Source organism: Cotesia glomerata, linkage group LG1, assembly GCF_020080835.1.
Source record: "Cotesia glomerata isolate CgM1 linkage group LG1, MPM_Cglom_v2.3, whole genome shotgun sequence".
In the NCBI taxonomy this organism is placed as follows: Eukaryota; Metazoa; Arthropoda; class Insecta; order Hymenoptera; family Braconidae; genus Cotesia; species Cotesia glomerata.
Window position 1 is genome coordinate 5076067 of NC_058158.1, and position 27337 is coordinate 5103403.

Sequence of the window (27337 nt, forward strand, 5' to 3'; positions counted from 1 at the left end):
AATTTATATAAACGGAATTTACTTTGAGTAAGCGAGATAATTCATCAGAGATAATGTTAACTACAAAATAAAATTAAAAAAAATTAATTTTCATAAAAAATGTTTTGAATTTTTGATTAAAAAAAATTTTTATAGCAACGATGATAGAAAAATTAATTTAAAAAATAATAAAAAAGTAAATTTTGAAGAGAACCATTTTGAAAAAATAAGTAAGGATTAAAGAATAAGAAAGTCGAGTAGATGAGGGCGGAAGATAGAGATGAGTAATAAAAAAATGAAAGCTTGATTTGTACAACCTCATCTTCTGGCATCAGAGGAAGCTGGAAAAAATAATAAGAAGCTTCTTCGTGCATCCCCAAGGATTATTTAAACCAATCCCGGCTAATTTGCAAGCCTCTCAAATTCGCCATTTAATTGTCTCTATCTCCGTTTCTGTGGAATTATTTCTACAATAAACTCGAGTTGAGCGTGCTCAGCTCATACACTTTAATCATGTATAATATTATAAATATAATAATGATAATAATAATTACAATAGTAATGAGTGCATTTATTCAAATGAAGGGAGTCAATAAAATAAATTGTCGATTATTTACTACAAAAGTAATAATTTTAGACAACCGGTGTAAATAATTCTACGAACAGAAATCGCATCCGGAGTCTCCCTAACCATCTGTAGCGTATTGAAATATATATTATTATATATTGTTACATATCTGACGTTTTTGACGTCCGGCGAGACGTGGAAATAGAGGACAGTTAGGCACAGGCCTATATCCTTACCGGCACGGGAGATACGAATAGTATAGTGACCGAGAGAAAAGACAGACAAACTCGCTCACGTTGCCAGCGGAGCTATTATTCAGGAACTTTGGTGACAGCTCTCCGGATAGCGAGATAAGAACCTTCTATGAATACTCAATGCTCGATGTTGACAATGAAAACTCTTGTCAGGCTATATGTCCTGCATCATCTTTTACTCCTTCAGGACTTTGATGACTAATAATAAATTTAACTTGTTATAATAATATTACTATTATCATTTTGACTTTTAAACTTTCGGTAATTATTATCTTTATTATTATTTTCATTTTATTTATGGATTAATAAAAATAAGTGAGCGACATAGCACAAAAAAGTTTTCTTCCAGATAAGGACTCGTCGAGCGACTGAATAAGAGAATGCGTGTGGTAAAATGGATCCTTGTAAGACGTTTTAATTGGACAAATCCGCCTATCCTCATTAAATCCGTCTCCGCGATGCTTTTATGCTTCAACTATATACCAGAACACTCTTTGGGTATTCGTCAAGCCCTTATATAGGACTATATCCTTGTCATCTTTGTGTTATTCCTACTTATATTAGTTTAGTACTGCGCAAGTTGAATTTAAAACTCCAATCCTGTACAATACAATCTTACGGTACGAAATATAAATCGGTAAACTTTTCCTGCCCACTTTTATCTGTCCTTTGTCGATTTTCCTCTAATCCCTTTGTCGATTTATCGCTCATACTCCTAAAAATTTAAAGAGACGCATTTTTATCCTCCGCTACTGTACGCTGACTTTCTGTAAAATCTGAATAATAATAAATAATAAAGAATAAATGTAAGGGAGAGTTGAGCATAGACAAGGAAATTTGATTATGTTTGATAGCGAGATTTCAACGGCCTTTTGTCGTTGACGTTTAGTCGGTGAGTTAGGGCTGACTAGATGACAGTTAAATATGTATTTACATACACATATACACTCGTACACATGCATAGAGTGTAACTATACGTTATACGTCCAACTAAAGGCCGACTAGACTACTGTCTTTAGGTCTTATCTCAGATAGATTTTCCTCGGATGCGTATAGATATTGTATATAGTCAGTTACTCACTAGAGTTTGTCTATTGTTTATAGAACATCGTACGTCGTTTGAGAGACAGGTGTGTACATATATATACATATATTTATATAGAATACAGACATAATATGTGTTCCTTCTCACAGCCAACTCATAGTTTTCGTATCTATGATTCAACACTTCAGTGTTTAGTTTTCTCAGTGTCACAACTGTATCATCCATGTCTATTTATTCCGGCTGTCTCCTGAGGAAGTGTCACGTGCTGATAAATAGACAAAGTAATTGGGACAAATGATAAAAAATGTATAAGAAATTAATTTTTTTCTTCAATATAAATACATTAAATAATAAATTCACAAAATTAATGTGATGAATTTGTTTTATTTGATAATTATTTACACTTCGCGTTTTTATCTGTGATATTATATTATGCATATATACATTGAATTTATAACTTTTGATTTATTTTTATTTTTATTTGTATATATAGTTGTTGTATAATATAATAATCACAATAATGCTAATTAATAAATGCTAGTAACGACATATTAATGATAACGAGCAGTGCTAACGTAATTACAATTAAATTACAGCCTCATTATTATTATTACAATTGATAATTACATATAATTAACGACAAATTTTTTAATTGTTTAACTTGATTAAATTAATTCATTCATCAGTATTTTTTAAACTTTGCGTTATTACAATCTTTGTAGGACTAGGTTACCTATATGAGAGTAATCACCCTCTATAATCTCACTTTTAAACTTTATTTTTTTTTTATATTGGATTTAATTATTAAGGTAGTACTGTCAGTTTTATTAAATTTAATATTTTCACTTGGATTACATAAAATCATAATCTTTTTTTAAATTATATTTTTCAATAATTATCGATCATATTTATGTGAAGTAAAAGACCATCAGTTAAAATAAACATAAATATACATAAAAAATTTACGTCTTTTTTTCTTTGAAATGATTTTACTCAGTAGTATAATTTCGTAATTGTTGAACGAGAATGTATATAATTATTACACGTGGATCTAGCATACCGACAGTAGTACCTTCAATAATTAATAGTTTCATAATTCAAAATGTATGATTAATGATTTGAGTAATAGTTGATTAAAATAAATTTATTATAAATAAAAACAAAAATTAATCTGCGTGGGCATAAGGATGCGGCTGAGGTGATTCGCCTTCAAATAATGCCATCTTAAGGCGCTTGCACTTGGCCCGGCGGTTCTTGAACCAGAATTGCACGTTCTTTGGCTCGAGTCGTGGAAATTTTTGACGATATGGCATTCTATTTAATTCCTCTGTATATTTTAATATCAGCTATAAAAATAATTTTAGTTTTTAAGTAGAGAAAATTTTAATTATAAATTAATTGATTAAATAAATAACTGAGAGTGAATAATTACCGCGTGACTGGGATGAGTGTTGTGACCAAACCAATTCTCAAGGCGAGGAACTTCAGTGACGGGATCGATGAATGTTCTGTTTCTCTTCCTTCGTTCGTCGAGAAGACTCGTGGGACAGCTAGCGGGTCCACCGCGGGTTGGAAGGTAGTGAGACATGTACATGATACTGTGGCTGAACATCGGGCTAGGCACCAAAGAGAACCCCGGGGGGATCGGAGTCGTCGGAACTCCGGGAGGCGAATCTTCGTCGTCAGAACCTGATGAGACTCGCATCGCAGAATCTTCCTCGCGCTTCACGATTGGAGTGGATGTCGCTGTTGCTACGGGGGTCGGTGTTGACGTTGGTATCACTAGCCGGTCTTCTGATCGAGTTGTCAGAGACAGGGGGCCTACTACTGGTGGACTACCTGCCAGGCATGGCGATTCTGAGTTTGACTGTGAATAAAACTGATTTTAGATTTTTTTTTTAAATAAATTAGATTATTCATGCTAATTAAAAAAAAAATTTTTTACATTTTTGTAATAATTTTCTCGTTTTTTAATAAAACTCATAAAATTTCTTCAATTTGAAAAAATTGTATTTAAGATAGTGCAAAAAAATTCTTTTAAGTAGTATGAATAAATATTTTAAAAAGCAGATGCGAAGTTGTTAAAATTTTTCAGTAGATATTTATATTTGAAATGTAATTTAATTTAATTGTTTAATCAATTACAAGTTAATATTTAATTATGAATTTTTCCGAATCAATAACGAAAAGCTTTTTTCAGTAAAAATTATTACCTGATGTCTAGAATCATCTTCTTCATCAGAGCAGTCTTCACTAACAATGCTAGCACCACGTGGACTCAGTCCCGGTGGACTGTATCCATTGATTCCTCTGTTCTCAGCCCTTTTTTGAGCAGCTCTCGCATTCTTGAACCAGTATACAACGTTGTTGACGTCGAGAGGTTTTCGCCCGCGACGCGACTCCAGTGAGTTCAACTCCGTGACGTATCGCTGTATTTGCTGTCGGGAGGGATGCTGGTTTTCCGCAAACCACCGTTGCAGTCTCGGGAGCTCCAGTTCGGGGTCGAAACTCGTCCGCATTCGCGTTTTGTGTGAATAGGAGAGCATTGCGGGATGGTGTCCGTGCGAGTGGGGCGGGCCCACGCCTCCCCCGGTGTCCAGTGGGCTCTGATTGTGCAATTGTCGGTTGTTATTGCAGCTGGAAAGTAAAGAGTTGGCTGGTGGAGGTCCTAGAGCTAGTGAATGTTGCTGCTGGAACCATGATAGAAAAACTCGACGAGTTTCCTCTGATATCTCGCTGCTACCGCGGACTAGCGACGCTAGTGTCCTCTAGAAAAATATTTCATTTTTAAATGTGTAACTATAAATTTTTAATTGTAAGAAGCTTTTATTGTATCAATATAGTTTAATTTTTTTGTAAAGACTACTTATAAATTGTTTAAGGCAAAGTTTATGTATAAGGCGAAATCATGCACTAATAGAAAAATTAATTTGACTTGAGAAAGAATTTTTAACAAAAAAAAAAAATGATGATAACTTTGATGAATTTTCCTTTTTTAAATCAGAGAGAAACAATTCTTAAAAATTATTATCATTTTTTTGATAAATTATATATCTCTTGATTTGAATTAATTTTTATGTTCTTGTAAGTATTTTATATTGTAAAAAAAAAATTTCAAATTTAAAGAGCATTATAAAAGTGGCAAAATAAAAAATGATAGCCTTCAGCTCCATTATTAAATAATATATATTTAATAAAAAGTATTTGTCCTTAAAATCTCATAAAGCAAACAGAAAATAAATAAAAAGCGTTATAAAGATTTAGTAAAATGACAATGGAGACAAGTGACAAGCTTCGAGATAATGATTTGTCACAGGATTATGGAAAAGTTTTATTCGTTTGACTAGCGACGGCTGCGTAACCTTATCATCGTGATTTACAAGAACAAATAGTTATACGCCAGTGGGATTAAACCTGACGCCTCTTAATGAGGTAATCTTTGGATCTGTATCTCCTCGGTAGCACGTCTTCTTCTTTCACTCCCCACATTAACATCCTCATTCGTAATGTAATACAATTCAAAAATAAAAAAAAAAATAAAATAAAATATAATAATTGTAGACTAAATACAACGATATAATTCAGAATATTTTACGAGCTCTCGTTAATCATTTTGCAGTGTAAATTTAAAGCCGCGTGCCCTCTACATTGTCTTAACTAATATTACAATTATAACTGTCACGGCTATTTTTTAAATAATTAAGTGCCGTATCTCAAAAAATAACTTTGTAAACAGTGGTACCACGACGCTCGAGACGTAACGGCTTATCTCACAATTATTTCAGCCTGATTTACTACATTACATACTATTGTTATCATTATCGTCAACTCTCTTCGTCAAACAATTTTTACAAAAACAAAAAGTCATTCTAACAACCAATAAATTACACTTTAAATCTAAATCAAACTACACTGGATTTATATAATTTAAGAGCTCGACCGGGGAAAAAGCGCTGAGTACATAAAAAACTTTAAGTTATGAGGCCAAGTCCTTCGCCGAATACTTTGCAAATAAATAAGACTATAGTCTGCATACACTAGTTGATAATAATGTGTTCTTCATATCAGGATTTAATAAAACCAGATTTACGTATACAGAGCTCTTGAGATTTATTGATTTTCTTTTGCTTTGCCGTAATTTTTTTTTTAATTTTTAGTTTCAAAAAAATTTTTTTTTTAATTTTTAGTTTCAAAAAAAATTTCTTTTTTAATTTTTTTTTATGATAATTAATTTGTTCGAAAAATCTTAAGAATTGTCAGATACTTGTTGAAGTCAATATTATCCTAGGAAAAAGCTGAATAGTATTATAAATTATAATTTTCATAATTAGTACAAAATTTGAGTAATTAATAGATTAAAGGATAAATCTAATTTATTCATTAATTATAAATATGAATAGAAAGATTAAACAAATAATCATAATTTATAATCTTAAACGTTTTAATAATTTGTAATTAGTACATAATCCTTCCTGCAACCGTACGTTAGTTATGTTGCTAAAAATGAGCACTCAAATCATCAAGGGAGAAGAGTAGAACATTGGAGCGACGTACTCTACGTAAAGAGTAAGAGAAAATTGGTAATCATAGACCAACCTGAGCGGCATTAAAGTTAGTGATAAGGTGGGGAGATCTTCAAAGAGGTGCACTTAGATAATGCTCAAGTCGAAGGGGGTTTTTCAGGGCACTATGTACTATATATCTTTATACCCTTTACTGTTACTCCCCAAAGCTCGGCTCCTGGGCCACTCCGCCCATTACCCGTGGGCTCGATCTCCTCATACCATTATGCCCGGTAGAGCTAGTGGTATAGTCATATATAGTCGTATAGGGGCTTTTGATGAAGGCTGCCACGAATTTGCTTTACTTGAGTAAAGGGTAATCCTATCATACGCTCCGGCTATGAGATCTTCCGTATTCACGGGGGCGATACAACGTCTTACATTGACGTCGTATCCAAACGTAAAATACGTCCAGATATACATTATAAAGGTATATATTATAGAGGTAGATGGCTAGAGAAGAAATAGATTTGTTAAGATTGATTTTTTAGATAATTCTTCATTCAGTTGAGAATCGAAACTTTTAAAGAGTTAATTTTTTTATCAATATCTAAAGACTTTTACAAAAAATTGAATTCTACAGAAAATTAGTGTCAGAATTTTAATTAAAATTTTTTTTAAATTAATTTTAAATTTAAAATTTTTTTTAAAGTAATTTTAACATTCACAAATCTATTTTGATTTTTTTTTCCAACAAATAGTCTTACTATTATTATGCAGCTGTGTATTTTTTAGCGAAAAATAAAAATCTAAGCTAATAAATCCTTAGTAAAAATATTTTATTCCACTGAAAGCAAAAGAATTAAGCGGTAGAATTAGCTGATAAAAGGAAGAAGGAGCCATTTAAGTTAATTTAGTGATGTGATGATGGAAAAGGTGACGAAGCATCTGAGGATTAACAAGTCTGGTGAAGAATTATACAAGAAGGACTTGTTAATGAGATTATAAGTCGGCAGTAATGGGAAACACTGAGTACTATAGTGTATTTGCATTCCTCCGAATTAGAGGTTTCGCTAATGGGTGATTTTTCAACTAGGGATAAATAAGCTAGCAAAAAGTATTATTAAAATTACCTCGTCGAGAGGACAGCCCGCGGAGGCGAGTAATGCATGGCTGTGGAGTATCAGCAGCCCCAAAAGTTTCTCTTTGACTTCCGCGGCCGGACTCGCAGGTGGAGGCTGGGACCTCAAAATCTGGATCCTCAAAGTCGCGACGGTTGTCAACTCAGCCAGAATTTCCGCGACAGACCGTGTCGGCTCGTCAGCAACCTTCTCCATCGGTAATGGTCGCCAGTTTTTTACGATTATACTCCCTCGGGCGCTTGGTATCATCTCAGCAGGGTAGCCCAGACGGACTAGAGCCTCACCTACTAGATCCTGGAATAATTAAAATATTTTTAAATATTTTAATATTCATACATCGATAATTATTATTATTAATGATTATAATTAATCGTACCTGAAATGGCACAGATGCTGGAATAATGACGTAAGTGTCGATCTCTACGTGAGGACTCGGCCACTTTTCTCGTAAATTTACGCGGTTGTCAACAATACTGTGAATTGCTTCGACTATACAGTGCACGGGTACCGGACTTTTACCTAAACCAAACAAAAAAAAAATTATAAATAGAAGATGTGAATAAATAATGAAGTGCTTTATAGGCACTGAAAAAAATGAACTCGATTTATGAAAAATTCTTGAACCGAGAAAATTTTCTTCTCGAAAATTTTATTCTTAAATGAAGTTAATTTTTTTTCAGCGTATAAAAGAAAAATTTTTGTTTGTAAACAATTGACTATCTTGAGCTCACAGAATTTATCAGTATATAGACAAATAAAAGCAACGATTAGAATAATGACGGGATAATTTAAACAGACGAAAAGTGAGATGATGAAATGATAAAAGCTCGAGATCTGGTGAAGCTCTGTTGAAACTTCTGGTGGTTCTTATTCAGGCTCGAGTAAGTAAATTCGCTATAAATGTGTAACCCTCGTGTTAAAACGTATGCAGATCCACTCGTCGGTTAGGCGAGAGCGCAAAATACGGATCGCGAAACAATAGGAGGTAAGCGGCCGGTACAATGAACGCGATCCTTATTTAACCCTGACTTGAGTTTATATCCCACTCTAACTTGGACGAGTAGTCGAGTATATATACGCTACAACGGGAATGTCAGCACACCCATAATCCCAGATTTCTCTTTACGAAGAATGCGAGTAAGTGAGTCACTATATAAGGGAGCGAGAATTACTTAGACAAGGACAGGTGTAAGATTTGGAAGCTGCGAGGGAAACGGAAAGGTAGAGAGAGAAGGGAGTTCCAAGAGATAAAACCAGAACTCTTGAGCTTGAGGAGAATTTTAAGTTCTATTATTGATTTGATGCTTTGTTCTATTTTAGTTGTTGGTGAAAACAATTTTGGTAATATTAGTTTGGAAACTGATTAGTAGAGTGATTAGTTTGCGGTAGAGAATCGATTTTGTTCAACGAATTCGTCGTTTTATTAAATATGAAATAACTTTTTGAGAATAGTACTACGTGCGTCAAACAAAAGATTTACGACATTATACTCTGTGCTCGGAGGATATTAGGTCTTAATGCAACCAGAAGTAGTTGATAGTGAAAGAGCATAGATGTAGAATTAAGGGGCGCTGGCCACGAGAAACTGACCGCTCTGGACTTCAGAGCTTCGACCAAGGGCTACCTTAATCTAGGGATGTACAGTTTTCATTAAGGCAGCTATCGTCAGTACCTAAATTGTCTATTCGGTATTATTAAGTCTTAGCTACCCGTTAATTTCATCTTAAGACAGGCATTATTACCAAAATATTATTTTTATTTTGAAATCTAATTATTGTCTTTTTCACTAGATTCTACACGGAAAAATTGAAACCGGACTGGTTCGTTTTCTGCACCATACTCAGTCATGTGCAAGAAAAAATGAAAGAAAAATTAGTTTACACCAGACTGAGTCGTGTGCGCATCCGAATGAGTCTAGTGCAGCACATGACTGAGTCTGGTGTAAACTAATTTTTCTTTCATTTTTTCTTGCACATGAATGAATATAGTGCAGAAAACGAACCAGTCCGGTTTCAATTTTTCCGTGTAAATTCTAATGTTTAATACTTACGTAAAAAGTAGTTTATTTTGACACGGATAAAATTTAATTATTCTTGAGTAAAAACAAAAAAATTATTTTCCATCATTTTAATGATAATCTCAAAAATTCAATTTTTTTATATGAATAATTATAAAAGGACATATTTTTATAGAATTTAAATTGAAAAAAGCACTAATCCAAACAAATTTAAAAAAAAAATCCGAAATAATAAAATTTTTATCATCGATAAATACCTCTGCGCTTTTTTTGACAAGTTAAATTGTAGATTCTCTTATCATTTGTGAAAATAAATTTTATAAAAAATCAGAATGATTAAAGATGTAACACTTACAATTTTTCAAGCCTTTCAAATTTTGAAAGCACTTCACATCAAATCAAACTAAATTTTCCAAAGGTTCCGAAAGTAACTAACAATTTTAAAATTAACGTAAAAAAATGCACGGTCTTAACTGAAAGCACTTCTGAGTGGTTATAAGTATGGTGCAAGTACGTGTTTAGAGAAGTTGTGCAGCTTAGGTCCTTTTGAGTTTATGGAGAGGGAAATTTACGAGAGCAGGAGGCGTAAATTTGACTGACTAACTAATAATCAGGTAGAGCAAATGGGCGTCCCGTTTATACACCAAGAACAAAATAGAGCACTAAACAGAAATTTCTTGTAATTGTTAATCCCAACAAATATTTGAAGAAACTAATGTCAAATCCCAGGTAAATTTCTGGAAACATCGACTCTGGAACTAAGCTTCGACATAAAGGAAGTCAGAGAAGGTCAATTTATGATGAACAATAAATAGACATAATCCATATGACAGTACAGCACTTCTTATTCAATAATTATTTAAACTCTATTGAGGATGAAAGATCTCGGATTATTGTTCAATTTTTAGTTATAGGCTTAAGTAAGATGTTTTGAAATGAGTGTATAAAAGATTTAGTGTATGACAAATAAATTTTCTTGATTTATGGGTCACAACATTATTTTTGTCTCGTTAGCAGGCTGCTGAAAAGTACTGACTGCTAAATATTAGCGCTTATCGTTGAGGAATTCAATTTATAGAAATTATCAAAGCTTAAAACGATAAAAGTAAAGCAAAGAGTTACAATTGGACTAGACCTCAAAAGAAAAGGAATATAGCTCAAGTAAATGGTGTAATAGGACAATAATGACATTTTTTGTAGGTTCGAGTCTGCTAAATTTAGATAAATAGATTTTTTTTAGTTAAAAGATTTTTATAATTTGTATTTAATTGTTTTTAATATTTTACAGTAGTTTTATTTTAAAGATGAAATATTTATTTTTTGAAAAATTTTACAGGTCTCATTTCTTAATATTTCTTACTGTAGAAAAGTTATGAGAAAATCCCAATATGTTATTGCTCATAAATAAGCAATATAATAGAGGAGAATTTAATAACTGTAAATTTACAAGCGAGTCGAAAATTAAAAAAAAATTTTTGGTTGGATAATAAAATACATTTTTTTTTATTACCGTCTTCCATATTATCGCACCAACTAAGCCCAATAGAATAATTAACGATGGTATACAGCAAAGTTACGTTTATCATATTTTCAATAAATTCGAAGGTTAAACTTTCATTTAGACAAATCTTTCAAGAATAATTTTCAGATATTTTACCTTCAAATATTTTTTTCTTATCAATTTCTTTGAATGTTTTCCATCAGTAGAAAAAAAAAGTAATAATTGTAAAAGTAATAAATACGGGTCATAAAGCCATTTTGAAGTAAAAAAAAAGTTTTAGGTAGCCTATTTTGTCTGTGTTTCCTTGTAATAATTAATTTCCGACGTTCAAAGCTGACGGTAATCAAGAAAAAATAGATAAAAGTTTAAATGATAGGAGCTGAAATACTTGGGGAGATTTTCACGTCTTCATTTTTGCGAATATAAGTAAATGTTTTAGAGGGAGTGTATGTGTGTATGTACGTTTGCGATGTTATATTATGTTATATTTTATGGGGTTTGGATGTTTTCGTTCTTCTTTGCTAGAAGCCAGCTTATCTTTCGACGAGCACTGTCAAAGACGAAAAGGCGGGCTGACGGTTTCGCGGCGTTTCCGGTACAGGCCAACGGGGGAAGATAACGGAAGTCCGATAGGCAGAGTTGGACCTGTACCAGAAATGAGAAATGTCTTTGGATACTTTTTTCATTTTATTCTTCAGCCAAGTTTACTTTTTTGTTAGAATAAAATCGAGAGCCTAGGTCTTGGGCGATAAATATTTTTAATTATCGGTTTATACTAAAAAAACAAGTCTTATGCAAGGTACGATATAATTTACTATTATAGCAACAAGTATATAGACGGTAGCAATAGTATCGTACACAATACTCGAATAGATCACATCGGTTGCAATCTGCACAAACAGCAACATCCCGACTAGAAATTTCATGAGGCATTGCCGAACAATCAATTCGGGGCAAGTTTGGCTTTCCGAACTTTGGCAAGCCTAATTCACGCCTTATTAATTCCACTATAGGTAAGCCAAACTGCCGCAGTTTTTCCAAGCTACGCCCAAATTCGGCAAACCAAACTTCGGCAAATCTTTGGTAACTGTGATTTCATGCAAGTCAGGCATACCAATAGTATGTCAAACTTTGGACTGCCGTTGGTTTTCCAAGCTATGACCAAGTTTGGCAAACCAAACTTCGGCAAATCTTCGATAACCGTGATTTTATGCAAGTCAGGCATACCAATAGTTTGTCAAACTTTGGACTGCCGTTGGTTTTCCAAGCTTCACCCAAGTTTGGCAAACCAAACTTCAGCAAATCTTCGGTAATCGTGAGTTCATGCAAGTCAGTCACATAAATAGTTTGTTAAACTTCGTTCTGCCGTAGGTTTTTCAAGCTACACCCAAATTCGGCAAATCTTCGGTAACTGTGATTTCATGCAAGTCAGGCATATCAATAGTATGTCAAACTTCGAACTGCCGTAGGTTTTCCAAGCTATGCCCAAGTTTGGCAAACCAAACTTCGGTAAATCTTCGGTAACCGTGACTTCATGCAAGTCAGGCTTACTAATAGTATGTCAAACTCCTGACTAGGAATTGTAGTGAGGAATGCCGAAGAATTAGTGAGGGACAAGTTTGGTTTGCCTAACTTAGGCCTGCTTAAGTTGCACCTCATAAAAAACAAGGTAGGCAGAACGAAAATTGGCATGCCGAAAATATTCCAAATTTGGTTGTGATCCTGAAACTGTGTGGCATTGCCGAAGTCTGGCATATTATGGAAATACCGGACTGATTTGTAATAACGGTAACCATAAATAATTGCTGAAGTTTGGCTTGCCAAACTTGGACGTAACTAGGAAAGTCTCATGGATTCCTTAAGTCAGATATATCATGGGAATACCGAACTGGTTTCAAGTAACGATAACCTGAGTTTGGCCAGTTTGGAGCGAAGTTGGCTTTCCGAACTTAGGCTACCCCAATTGAAATCTTATTTGTTTTAAATTAGGCAAGCCGAACATTGGTCGTGCTTATAAGTATCTTGAGGCACGAAGTCGCTCATCATCGGCGTAGCGTCGCGGTATGGTATAGGGCCCTCGTGCGTCGGGTACGGTGTTCGAGTCTCGCGTTCAACATGTACGATTTTTAATAATTAATAATTACTATTAAGGCGAGTGTGAAGTAAAGTTAAGTGTTATGTGTGACTAATGTATCTAACTCCTACACCATCTCCTTCCCCCTTGACTTATCAAATCTACCAATCAAAAAAAACTTCTTCACATAAAAAAATGCTCCAAAAAATAAAAAAAAAATTACCGAAAAACTAAAATTAAATAATAAAAAATAATATTAAATAAAAGCAAAAAAAATTTTTTTTTTTTTATTCACGAAATATTTGAAAACTTTAGTCCTAAATTCCATATTTATACTTAAAATAGTAAAAGTAGGTAAAAAAATAAGCATTTGTTATTATTAATTTTCGCTTGATAATAAATAAGCTAAATAAAAACCAAGAAAGAATTAAATTTGGATTCTTCCTTGCGAATTTGTTTTCCGAAATGCTGCCTACTTAGGTAGCCAAATTCGGACCGAATGAGGTTTGGACTATCATCAGCAAGTGTGGTTTCCAAACTGCAGCCTAATCAGGAAGCCAAGTTAGGCTGAGCCTCGCAACTGCGTTACATCCCAAACTTCGGCCAGGTTTGGATGCCTCATTTACCGCAAGTTTGGAATTGGGCATGCCTTACTTGCACCAAATCACTGCTTCACTGAAATTTCTAGTCGGGATGAATCGTGTCTGTAAGGATACAGTAGATCGCGCCGATTAAAATATTTTTTTTTCAGTGTATTTTATGTCAAACAATTTTTTAACCAATTTAATTTTATTGAACCAGTGCTATTGGCAATAGAAATAAATTAATACCTTAAACTTTTAAAAATTTTTACATTATGCATATTATTAAATTAATTTTTTCTGAAAATTTGTTTAAAAATTCATAAATATTAAAAACCCTAAAACTTTTCACTGTAATTAATGTATAATAGAGATGAATATTTTCGCTTTTATCAAATTCTTGATAAAAAATTTATTAAACTCCATCATCATTAGCATCATTACACAAGCATAGATCAAACTTTAACATGAGAGACAGAAGGAAAGTGTAGGCGTTTCTAGTATCTCGAGCTAATCCAACGGATGTCGGTCTTTGCTGATAAGACTAACTTTTTCCAACTTTTTATCTCAAAACCTCTCTCCCTCCTCCCACCCTTTCTTTGTGTTATTTAAAACACAGTGCCTCTCGTTTACACAAAAATATATATCTTTGTTCTCTTATTTTCCTCTCACTAACGAGCTTCGAGCTTATCGAATATTAAACTGCATCCTGGTGGACAAACTTTAATCACTGTTCCAGCAATATTAATAATAATTGTTCTACTATTATCGTTATTGTTCTTATTTTTATTACGTTACACAGCAGGAAATAGTTGATATATAATAACTAATAATATTGTTAACCAGATGCACTGACATAAGAAAAAACGCGTTAAGAAGAACATTAGCTGCTAACTCCAGTAGGATTTGCAAGGTTTCGTCGCGTGGCTGGTGATCTTATAAGCCCTCGAAGGTTATCTCATTATGTCTTATCTAGCTGAGGCATTTACGTACACATGAGGGGAAAACAGCAGTTACTGTGACTTCGGAAGCGGCTTAAAATGCACGCGAACTGCACATAGCACGCAACTAAAGTTATATACATTACTCTAACCCTTTTTGCTTATTTTATTATCATTTCTTATTAAGTTATTATCATTATCGATGAATGTTTACAGTTCTTTTGTCAATTTTAATTATTAAATTATGATTGCAATAATGATTGCAACGCAGTCAAAAATACTGAGGTTTAAGGTAAAGTAAACTTTATGTTACAAACGGATTACATGAAATTAGTGTTGTGTTAACAAATAAGTCATTGATTCCCGGATTAAGCTATTATTATTCTTTTAAATCTTTCTTTTATCCCCTTGTAGAAATTTTGGATTTATATAGTTTCACTTTAATCAAGTAATAAATTTTAATCAAAAAAAGGGTTTTTATTTAAAAAATAAAAATAATTAAATTTTGGCAAAATTTATTGATGAAGTTTAAGTTTTTATTTTTTGAAAAAAATTTTCCTAGTCATCTTAATTTCAATTAAAATTTATTTTATTAATTTTTCGGAATGGTAGTTAATAGTCAGACATTCATGTATTTATGAATAATTTTATCAAAATTTAGTTTTAATATTTTAAAAAAAAAATTTATAAAAAAAAGCGAAAAAAGATCTTAAGAAAAAGTTTCTTGAAACTTTGGTCTAATACGCTTATTTGATCTTATATATTAGGGAGGGATAGTTTAAGCGTAAGCACTTGTATGTATACAAGTACATAGAGAAAGAGAAAGAGTGAGATAGAATAGGAGAATTTGAAGCTTGAAGTGAGATTAAATAAGTGTAACGCGTTTTCCCGGCATACTTAGACTAGTGTATGTAGGAAAACACTCGTGTCATCGCAGAGCCTATGTGCTGAAGATTAAAATTACTTTACCAACTGGGAAGTGAATGGTGAAGGTGAGGACAAGAAATTCTCTCCTACGGCAAGAATAAGAAGGAGGATGAGTGTCTCGTAAATATCTCGGTTAAGAAGCTTAATTTGGATTTTCGGTAACGAGTTATAGTGCAGACTTAAGTGTCTTATTACGTGTTTTTTATACTTTTTTCTGACACCTTCATCGGCTCTTCTTTAAATGCACGTCGAAAGCTTCATTATCTTGTGTCGATAATATGTGATGAATGACAGATTTATGATACAGTACTCTCTTAAATGACTTTTCAAGATTTGAGATCTCTTTTTTATAAAAAGGCTTGCTCTAAAACTGGGGGATTAATTGATAAATATTCATATTAAAAACTCGCGTGGGAAAAAAATAATTTTCGAATAAAAATATATAAAAAATTTATCTTGATTAATTGAAAAAAAAATTAGGAAAACGGTTGACCCTAAAGGCCATCCCTGCAACTTCCCGCTACCTCCATACCTAAGTGCTCAACAATTCACTTATTTTTTAAGCTCTTCGAGCTCAAAAATATAATTTTTGTGTAATTTTGAGCTCTCTGAGCTCAAATAAATCGCTGTTCTGTGCTTTTGAGCTCTTCGAGCTCAAAAGGCTAATAGAAGTTTTATAGAACACTATTTTTTGAATTTTCAAACCGCAATAACTTTTGAATGAATTAACCGATTTTCTCGCGGCTTACGGCATTCAACGCAGTTTTTTAAGTTCTTTAAAAAATCTTTGAGCGTAAACTGGTCAAACTAAAAATTTCATAGAAATTCTGAAAAAAACATTTTTTTCAATTTTTTTCGACAACGATATCTCACGAACAAATCAACCGATTTTGACCGGGCTGGTGGCAATCGACGTAGTTTTTTGAGGTTAAGAGCTGATTAGTTTTTAGAATTGATCGGTTCAGCCGTTTAAAAGATATTTCAAAAAAACGAATTTTTGGAAATTTTATTTTTGAGATTTCTCAAAATTGATCGACTCAAACTCTGTAAATTAGTATCAGAATTCTAGGGGCAAAAGAACTCTTCAGAACGCCATTTATTTCGATCGAATGGGATGATCCGTTCAAAAGTTATGAGAGATTTACACACACACACACACACACACACACACACACACACACACACACACACACACACACACACACACACACACACATACATACATACAGACACGGTGACATCACCGCGGAAATAGTCAGGAAAGCTTCCTAGGACCTCAAAACGTCGAGATCTGATGAAAACTCGATTTTCGAAAAACGGGGTGAAAACAATAATAACTTCCCGATTTTTGAAAATTTTCAATTTTCTTAGCGGAAAGTTACAAAATTGCAGATTATTATCAAAACATTTACGAAAATACTGTGGTTAGAGTTAAAGCATGAAAAAAATTTAAGAAGATAGAGTTAAGCAGAGGTGAGTGATGGGAATGCAAGCTCGAAAGGGTTGAAGTAAAGTGAGGAACTAGATGTGCGGTTCGACGTAAGACATCAGATACAGAGTGTGGGCGAAGACGGGCTCCTTAGCGAAGATCTTAGGGAAATCCACCGTGAAATCGCATCGGGGCATTCTCGAACGAAAACCACCACTTACTTCTCACTCCTTACCCGTGCACTACGGGTTGTTACACTCAGCCTGAAATTCTGATTCTGAGCGAGTAATAAGGTACCGACATACATTACCTTATTTGAAAATTTCAAGCCGAGTAAAAACTTTTTGTGCTAATATTTTATTAATAATCATAAAATTAATTTTCAGATGTACGGTGTTTTATCCACCTCACATGTAAAATGATCAAGTCCGTTAACAAACAGAGAGGATTATCTTTACATTATGAATTAATTCAAATCCATTCCTGTTAGGGAATACAAAATCTATCTGATTATCAGTGAGGTATTAAATTATTGAATAGATTTACCTCATGTGGAACAATACATGCCGACTTTTAATATACAGCTTAAAATTATCTTTATTTATAATCCCTCAAATCTTCATTTTATTTTGTAATTTTCATTATTCTGTTAAAAACAAAATAAGGATTAATGTTTAATCCATGATTTTAATTTTTTTTAGTAAATCTCTTGTGAATAAATTACTGAACTAATTTATTTTTAAATAATTTTTCGTCTAAAACATTTTTGGTTTTCTTAACAATTTTCTTCTGATAATTTATCTTATTACTCGGAATTAAATAGTAATTAAGTCTATTTTAGTTGTTATCGCGACAGTTTATGCGTTTTTAGCATAATAATTATCACTTGCATACAATAACAGTCGATGTTAAAGTAACATTGTTGCACGAAAACTTAAAAAATACAGCAACATTAAACCATACACTATAAATATATAATATGTATAATAATAAACAAAAGTAACGAATGTAAGCGAGTAGAAGCTCGTGAGGGGGCTTTTCGGTATCTCAACTCAAAGTAGAGTAGTCTCAGGGAGATAAGATTCCCCTTTTTCACAGTATAACACTCCCTCACGATCTTACTCCCATCCCATCAGACATCAAGCCTGGGAAATAAAATTCACTTGCTCAAATAATCAACAAAAATACTAACGGTGATAATGATGAGACGTCTATATGTACATGTGTACAGAAATGATGAAAAAGTCAAGAAAAGAAGTAAATCTATTAATAAACATAAATATATTTATTTATAAACTAGGATATTTCGATAACAACGAGAATTGAGTTAAAAGTAAAAAAAAATCTTTAGACGAATATCTCGCTGCTATATATATAAACATAAAAATATATGCATAAAAACTGCATAACGTCTAATCCTCGAAGTATGTGGACTCGATGCGTCTTGAAGCTAATCTTGTTAGCTGGTAGTATAAGCCGTTCGGATGACCCTGTAGAACTGCAGACGGCTTTTAATCCTTTAACACACACAAGAGAAAGCGAGAAGAAAAGATAGACGCTCAAGGGCTTGCTGGGATTTTTGCATAACAACAAATACAATTGCAATTGCAACTGCCTATATATGAGTTGTTAAATAAATTTATACTGACATTTATATCTGTTATTGAAAATTTATTTATTTGATTTATTTATTCTTTTTATTTTTTCGATCCCTGGCTCGCATTTATTTATTATTTTATTAATAGCGAAAAATAATTTAATTACCCGAGTTATCAATTATTCATTATATTTTTTCGGGGATTAATTTAACATGTTACCGACATATTTATGTGTAATTGTTAATAATTTATTTTCATTAAAGATTCAATATTCAATCTTTTAATTACATATTTAAAAAATTTATATTACCAATCAGAGAAAATTATTTCATGAAAAAACTGACGAATATTATAAATTAAAATATATTGAGATAAAACTCATAGCGATAGACTTTGTAGATGAAAAAAAAATTAACGAAAAAATCAGCTTTGCGATTCGTATATAATGAAAGGGATAAATATATAAAAGCAAAGCTTAGTCAGATTAAAAACGAAGGGATGAGGTCGAGGTGCGGCTAAATGTGTGCATATATATATATTTTATATTCTTTAATTCGTCGATAAATCGCTATTGTGTGTTGCGCGTTTTCAAAGGCCGGTGTGTAAATACACTTACACACATAAAAAATATATATGTGTGTAGAGTACTCTGCATTGAAACTATAATATCGAGCACGCACATAAAGCTCACAGCCCAGTTAATCCCACGCTCACAATGATGCCATCTTTGGGGATTATCCCCGGGATATTTTTGATCGTGCAATAATCCGTAATACGATTTACGTGGTCGGTGTTCATCCAAGGCCGCATCAGAGCAAATCCCGATAGATAAAGATACACAATAAAATAAAACAAAGAAAATAATAATGTGAATCGATATATATGTTTAGTTTTTTATTCTATATTCTCTACCGCTCTTGCTTGGATTTATTTTTAACTATTCACTCCCTGATAAACGACAATTCATTTAAATATATATTTTTCTTTTATTATTTATTTATATTCAATTTATAATCAATACCATTTTATATAGTAAATACTCAAAGTCTAATTGTTTTTTTAATTACTTTGATTTATGGATTGAACTAGGAAACTTTTTCTTTTTGTAAATATTTCAATTTTCTTTAAATTTAATTTTATGAATGAGAAATAGTGTAAAGAATTGATATAAAACTTTTTTAATTAAATTAAATTACCTGCAATGATTTTTATCAATTTTTTCAAAGATAAAATATTTTTAGTATTACAAATCACAAGATTAAAAAATTTTATTTAATATCTAAATTCCGTAAAAACGTTTATCTCGATCGACATCTTTGAGTAATAATAAATTCTAAAAAATCACGTTTATAAATATTATCAAAATTGAAAAAAAAAATAATTGTTTGAAAAAATCTCTTGAATGTATAATACAATTACGACGCGAAGTATTAAAAAAAATGAATTGAAGTTTATATAAATTACTCCTCATCTACCCAACACAACCGTTTTGTTGTGAAATATCCTCGTCAGACTGATGTCGGCCGCGAAAGACCAGAGATAAAGATAAACCGCGTAGAGACCCTCTTTGCTTTGTATTTGTATGAGCCGGAAGATTAAGTCGACAAGAATAAGAGCTGAGTGGATAGGAGTCGAGCAACAGGAGTCGTTAAGGCTCACTCATCCCACTGACCCATAGAGATAAAATAAAAGCAGCATTAAGCATCGGAAAATGCTTAAATCCATCAATCTCCATTCACGTACGATATATCATCCATACATACATATATATTAATGTAAAATTTCCACAAAAGAAAAAAAAAGAATTAATCAAATCAGATCAGTTAATCAGACTCCCAGTCGAAGTTGATCACACGCACACACGCACACACACACACACACACACACACACACACACACACACACACACACACACACACACACACACACACACACACACACACAACCCGAATCTATAATTTTAATAATTTTCCATCATTAAATATTTAGATAACAGAAAATTTATTTGCAGTGGAGACTGGATTCTGGCTACCGAATGAGTGTATTTACATACAACATAAAGTATGTATAGGTAGATATAAAACGAGCGAACCCTCGGAGCTATGGTTTAATCCGGTAGCTAAAAATCAATACTTAATACGTCTCTTTCCCCGCTGACCTTCGGGCCTCAGCAAAGCCTCCCTCGGGATAAGCCAGGCTTGGGTATATCCCGTCGAATAAATCCCGGATCAGGGAATAAGTCTTTTTTATATAATTTTTTTTGAACCCCTGGAACCCTTATACAGTTTAATGCTTCTACCAAATAAAGGGACGCCCTAAATGTATACATATATATATATATATATATGAATAAAACGATTTGCTATGAATTTGGCGAATGCTTTGTTTGGATTTTTAAGACAAGTTTTAAACTATATGTTTTAAAGTGTTGAATTCCGCGAGTATTACTATACACAGAAAGAGTAATTAGTTCACAGCGCCGTGAATATTTTTTTTTATAAAATTAAAATAGTTTGTGAAAATTCGAAACTCAATTTCCAGGTGAAATTTTAAGTAACAAAATAAGAATATTTCTGAATAGAGAAGTATAATTTTTAACACGAATGGTTCTTATTTTTTGAAGTAATTATTGGTTTAAAAGTACAAAAAATTTTAACGATTTTTCCATTAGTCATAAATAGTTGATTATTTAATTTTTATTTAATAACTTTTAACATTCATTACTTGTTACATAGGACCAGTAATATTTTTAAATTTCCCTGGATTCTGACATTTCAAAAAAATACATCGCAATATTAAAATCCTTAATTTTTAAAATAAGTCTTATTCAAAATCCTTAAACTTTTTTATAAACTAAAAATACTTTAAACAAATAAAATCTAGTTAAGAACTGAAACAATTGATGTTGACTAATTTAGAAAAAAAAAAACTTACAAAATTCTATATCCTGAGTAATTTACCGAGGACGTAGGCAAGGAAGAGGATTACATATTGTAGGAAATAGGTCGAGAAATTCGCAGGATAATCGAATCCTTGGAGCAGCAGGAAAGCATAACAGGTTAGTGTTATACCTTGGCTATAAATTTCGTCCTCTCTTCGCCTAATTTACAGTCAAATTTTTTGTTCATCCATCGACTAGCAATCTCGGAACTCGTAAGATGAAATTATCGTTATCTTAAAACTAACTAACAATAAACAAACAATTTGATAAAAAATAAATAAAAAAAAGCAAGCATCAACTGGGAGTATAAACATAAAAAAATGTATATTTAAAATAAACAGTTTATCTTATAAACATTTAAGTTAAAATTATAAATAAAAAAAAAATATTGCATTGCAGCAGGACTCGGTAATAAAGGGATTGGCGCATCATCTGCTGGCATCTCATGCGAGCCTGATAATCGAGCGTACGTATATCCCCTCTAAATCGCCTAAGGCATGCTTGCGCGCCTCGTAATTCCTTGATCCGGAAATCCGTGTCGTTCGTTAAGTTCCTTAGGGGTTGCCTGCTCAAGTTAACTATTAAGCCACGACGTAGGACAGTAGTACAAGTAGACATCAGACGACACACACACAGCCTCGTAAACACACGAGTAACTCATACGTGTGTACAATAGTGTTTACAGAAATTCGAGAAGCCAGATAGAACAGAATAGCGTAGAATGAGAAAGGACGCTTGTGTATATACGAACAGGATAGACATAATATGAGCGAGTCTTCGGAACTGGTTTATCCATAACACAAGATTGTCCTGTATCCTAGGACCCTGTATCTCGTAGCCTACAGTGACGATAAAGGGTTGGGGATCGAATATAATAGAGCCCGAGTGTTGGTCGGGTTTACGGTTGATCCGAATCGCGGAATTAAATCCCACGGGAATGTAGGTAAGGCTACGGTGTGACCTCTCTGTCCCAGGAGAACATAATATAATTTCGTGCACAGACCAATGACACCGCACACATTCAAACGTACTAATTATACCTATATTATATGATATGATATCATTTAATTATTTTTATTATTTCATTCATATCACGTTGTTTGTGTCTTGTGCAATTGGATTTATCCAACATTTTTTCGACAATTTTTCATTAGCTTCTATCGCAGTAGGTAGAGAGTACAAAGATTCTGTAATATTGATTTAGTTATATATGATTTGATTTTTAAATGAAATTAGAGTTTGTTTACCGGGAATATGCAATAAAAGGAAGCGAGCAACCGCCGGCGCAACTATAAGTGTTTTTTAACGTTTCTGAGGCGTAAACAAATAGCAGGAAAGCATGTGACCAAAGAAGTAGAAAGCTCGTGAGGATTCGTTTTATTTGAGACACCCGAATACGAATCCTTGGAATACAATCGTGTGTAGTGTTATATATGTTGGATTTTTATTTATTTACATGGAACTGGTGGTTGATTCTGCGCACTCAGCGCTACGAGTGCATGGACGCATATGGGAATAAGATCAAATAAAAGTAAGAGAGCGCGGGAGTTGAGTTGAGTTTTGCTAGAGCAGAATGAGCAGAGGGTTTCAGATGAACGTACTTATTACGAATGCATATCCTGGACTCCTGATGTTTGGGGTCCTACAAAAGCCCTTATTTGGGTCATGAAATTTTACATTTTTACTTTGTGTTTGAACTGTAGGTTGTTGGCTTTAAAGAAAGAGAGAGAGAGAGAGAAAAAGGATTTGAAGATCAGCCACAGAAAAACACGACCTACTTAGCACTCATGAAATCCTTGCCGTAAAAATAAGCCGGCAGGTATTAAACAAAGGACCTCATTTGCATATTTTCGTACCCGCGGGCACAAGTGCGAAGATAGAGTAGAATAAAATGAAACGACTCCTACCTAAAGCGCTGGATCGGAGAAACAGAGCAAACCCGAAATAAAAGATTGGACTCCTCGTGCGGAATCTGTTCTCCTGATAGCGGATACGTCTGGTAGGCCTGCAAAATAATTCGCGAATTTAGGTGTCGCTTGTGAATGATCACTCTCTGGCGTGTTTTGCGCCACTATTCAACAATTAGTTTTTGTTTTATGAATAAGTGTTTGATGTTTGAAGTTTAGCCAGCCGATTTTCTCGGCTAGAAACGAATGAGTTTTATTGAGTTACACTATTGGGAAATTTATAAATTTATTTTTTTATTATTATTATTCGGGCAATAACCCAGATGAAAAGTTTAAAACAATGAGTGAGTTTATTGATCTAGTGAAAAGTGCGTTGTACTGTAGGGATGTTAATGGTGGTCATGGTTTGCACGAGCTTGACCGAAGGCTAACGAATGACCCTTGAGAATCAGGAACGCAGAATATTCATTTAACGTCGTGGCGCATCGCACACACCCGCAACCATTTAACGTCATTTGAATGCACACCCCTACCACTACTAGCTGACGTTTTATTCAAAGTTTTTTTATTATATTAATATTTACAGCTTTTTATCACTTTTTTCTTTTTGTTTGCTAGTTCTTGAGATTAGAGATCGCTCTAAATCAAATACACAAGAAATTTATGAGTTTCATTTTTTTGGATTTTTTTTTCTCAATAGAATTTTGATTTTATTAAGTTGGAAAAATTTTTTATTTTTGGTTTAGAAATAAATTTCATTTTATTTACTTCTTTGAAATATTTAAATCAAAATTTTCGATACGAAAATATTTCAGAGGCAAGAATATTATTTTTTAGCCAAAATATATTTTCTGCGTAACAAAAATGATATTTAGCATAATTATTTCAAATATTAAGCATGAAATTGTCTCCAGCTAAATCTATATATATATATATATATATATATATATATAAAAGAGAAAGTGTGTGGGTATGTTCTATATAGGCTCCGAGACGGCTGGACCGATTTCAATGAAAATTTCAGGGAATCTCCAGATTGACCTGGCGAGTAATCCTGTAAAGTTTGGCGGTGATCGGAGTATTTTTTTTTTGGAATTGTCAATGACATTTTTTTTATTGCTAATTTTTTATTACTGATATTCTATATTCTATTGTTTTCATAAACCAATTTAAGATTTAAGATAACACGTGTTCCGTGTATTTTCATGTCATTAGTATATTGAAGTACATTTTGGAAATTAAATTTTTTTTTTATTACTTATATAAGAATTGGTGGCATAATTTCGAGTGTAATTGGTGTAAGATCATATGGGAAAGTGAACTATATTATGTTCACTGTTGAGCATAATAATATTAATTATGTAATGATGTTGGGGATTATACGGCACTTTATATTCTCAAACTTAATAAACATCAGGTAAATTACATCAGAATCGATTTCAGATTGTTAATATTTTCAATGTGCAAGCTCGACAACGAACTTTTATTGTGAATATTCAAGCGAGCCCTATTTGTTTTTGCGTTCATCGTAGAGACAATATTGTGTTAACTGATATGTTTACGGGTGTAGGTGATGATCTTCACCTGGCAGAAAAACGAATAGAAAAAAATTAGGACGACGGTTGACCCTAAAGGCCATCCCTACAACTTCCCGCTCATTTTGAACTTAAGCGCTCAAAATTACACATTACGTTTTTGAGATCTTCGAGCTCAAAAATATGATTTTTGTGTCATTTTTAGCTCTCCTAGCTCAAAACTCTAATAGCAGTTTAATAAAACACAATTTTTTGAATTTTCAAACCGCAATAACTTTTAAATGAACGAATCGATTTTCACGCGGTTGGCAGCATTCGACGCAGTTTTTGAATCCTCGTGAAGAATCCTTGAGTATGATTGATCAAACTTGGAATTTCGGAGTGATTCCGAAAAAACACTTTTTTCAGTTTTCTTTCGACAACGATAACTTACGAACGAATCGACCGATTTTGCCGTTTAAAACTAAATCCAAAAAAACCACATTTGAAAAAAATTTTTTTTTGTAGTTTTTTTGAGATTTCTCAAAATTTATCGGCTCGAATCGGTCCAAAGTGTATTGAAAATCTAAGTTTGGTTAAGCCTTTTCGAATGGCGCCAACCGCGATGAAATCGGTCAAGCCGTTCAAAAGTTATAAAAGGGTTACATACATACATACATACATACATACATACATACACACACACACACACGCGTACATCATCGCGAAGATATTCAGGGAAGCTTCCTAGGACCTCAAAACGTCGACATCTGATGAAAACTCGATTTTCGAAAAACGGGGTAAAACCAATAACTTCCCGATTTTTGAAAATCTTCGATTTTCTTAGCGGGAAGTTAAAAATGAAATCGAGGACAAATGATAATTATTATTATTATTATTATTATTATGGCGGTTTCATTATTATATTGATTGATGTCTTTTGTTAATAATTTAATTAGGCTGAAGTTTTGTAATTTCCCTATAACATTCGACAACAATTTTAACAAAGAAATTTAATTATCAGATACACGCTAGTATGACTTATGGAACATATTCAACAGTTAGATATCGAATGAAATTTAGCCATATCCCATTAATTAATTCCAACAACCTGGAAATCACTCAACTATCAAACGAACTTTACAATTAATATTCAAACGACTAATCCACATAGGCAAAATATCTTTTAATTAGGAAACCCTAAAGGTCTTAAGACCTTTATTCGTAAATCCAATCCGCTTATACGATAAATCTTACCCATTCTCTGTTATTGAGCTTTTTTTTTTCTCCGTAGCTAACGTTAACAAACGTCTCTATTCCCTTTGTGTTTGTATTGTCTCAACGGTTTGAACGAGCAGTATCCTCGGTCTTCGGGAACATAACGCACGAGATTATCCTTCCATAATGTTCCCTTATATATCTACTACTACATGCTGCACCCTATATGTTAGTCTCTATGCGTTACATATCCAGTACAGAACTGTGCGCCAGTTTAGCCTCCTTTATATTAGCATCACACAGGAGATCTAGCCGCTAAAATATAATTCCTTGTTTCCCATAATGTACTCAGGTAACATGACACTTAGTTTACAGGTTGGGTCCTATTATCATTATTATTATGTACTACGTGCGATATATTATGTAACACAGCCACACCAGGCGGTCATCAGAAGGGAATCCAAATAATTGTTATATATGTATAGACCGAAATTTCTCACATATATACATGACACAGCTCGACGAATGTGAATACAAGGATTATCACTGGGGTAGTGGTAGGATTATCCAAGGCTTCGTGAGTCTCTCTATACTCTATGCTACTCAACTCAACTCTATCCCGAGTCTACTCTAGCCTTTAGATTTTAGCCCGTAGATTGTAGCTTCTAGTTGTGTAGTAGTACTTATAGCTAGTGTAGGATATATTCATTCTTTATGTATATGTAGATATCTAGCAGTGGAACCTTCATGTTAAAGCCAACGGCTACATCTATCAGTTGGAATAGTTAAGCGTAATTTGATAATTTTTCAAGCCCTTTATTTTATTGTTTTCTTTATTTTTAGTAAGCTGTAATAAAGATGTAGATATTCTGATTGAAAATAAATGAATATTATTGAGAAAGGTAATTAATAATTAGGTTTACACGGAAATTATTCTACATATTTTTCAATGCAAAATAAATTTATATAAAAATGTATTTATAAATATGTACGTTTAGCAACTGGGAAGATACAGAATAGTATTATATTGTATTCAGAAGCTTTTGAGTTGGTGTAGGTATGTAGGTATATTTGTGTGCTTGGTGCTCTTGGGATTAATCCGGGATTATTGAACGTGTGTGAGCCAAAAGCCGCTCTACTCGCTTGTCGTCCAAATCCGAAATCCAACGCACACGGGTACATGCGAGGATCATGCTAAC

The 27337-nt window shown here is 32.9% G+C and overlaps 1 protein-coding gene across 2 annotated transcripts in view; it reads right to left on the bottom strand.

Annotated features, from left to right (window-relative positions):
- Window positions 1-2692: 2692 nt before the first annotated feature.
- The window catches only part of LOC123264116 (homeobox protein dve-1), a 34146-nt gene continuing 9501 nt past the window's right edge, over window positions 2693-27337 (bottom strand). The window contains exons 3-7 of one of the 2 annotated variants that reach the window (XM_044727230.1): window positions 7867-8009; window positions 7482-7784; window positions 4060-4614; window positions 3279-3713; window positions 2693-3192 (exon numbers count right to left, since the gene is read on the bottom strand). In XM_044727230.1, coding sequence (XP_044583165.1) covers window positions 3013-3192; window positions 3279-3713; window positions 4060-4614; window positions 7482-7784; window positions 7867-8009 — 1616 coding nt within the window. In that variant the 3' untranslated portion in view covers window positions 2693-3012. Of the gene's footprint in view, window positions 3193-3278; window positions 3726-4059; window positions 4615-7481; window positions 7785-7866; window positions 8010-27337 lie in introns of both variants that reach the window. The other variant, XM_044727220.1, reaches the window with a different exon arrangement.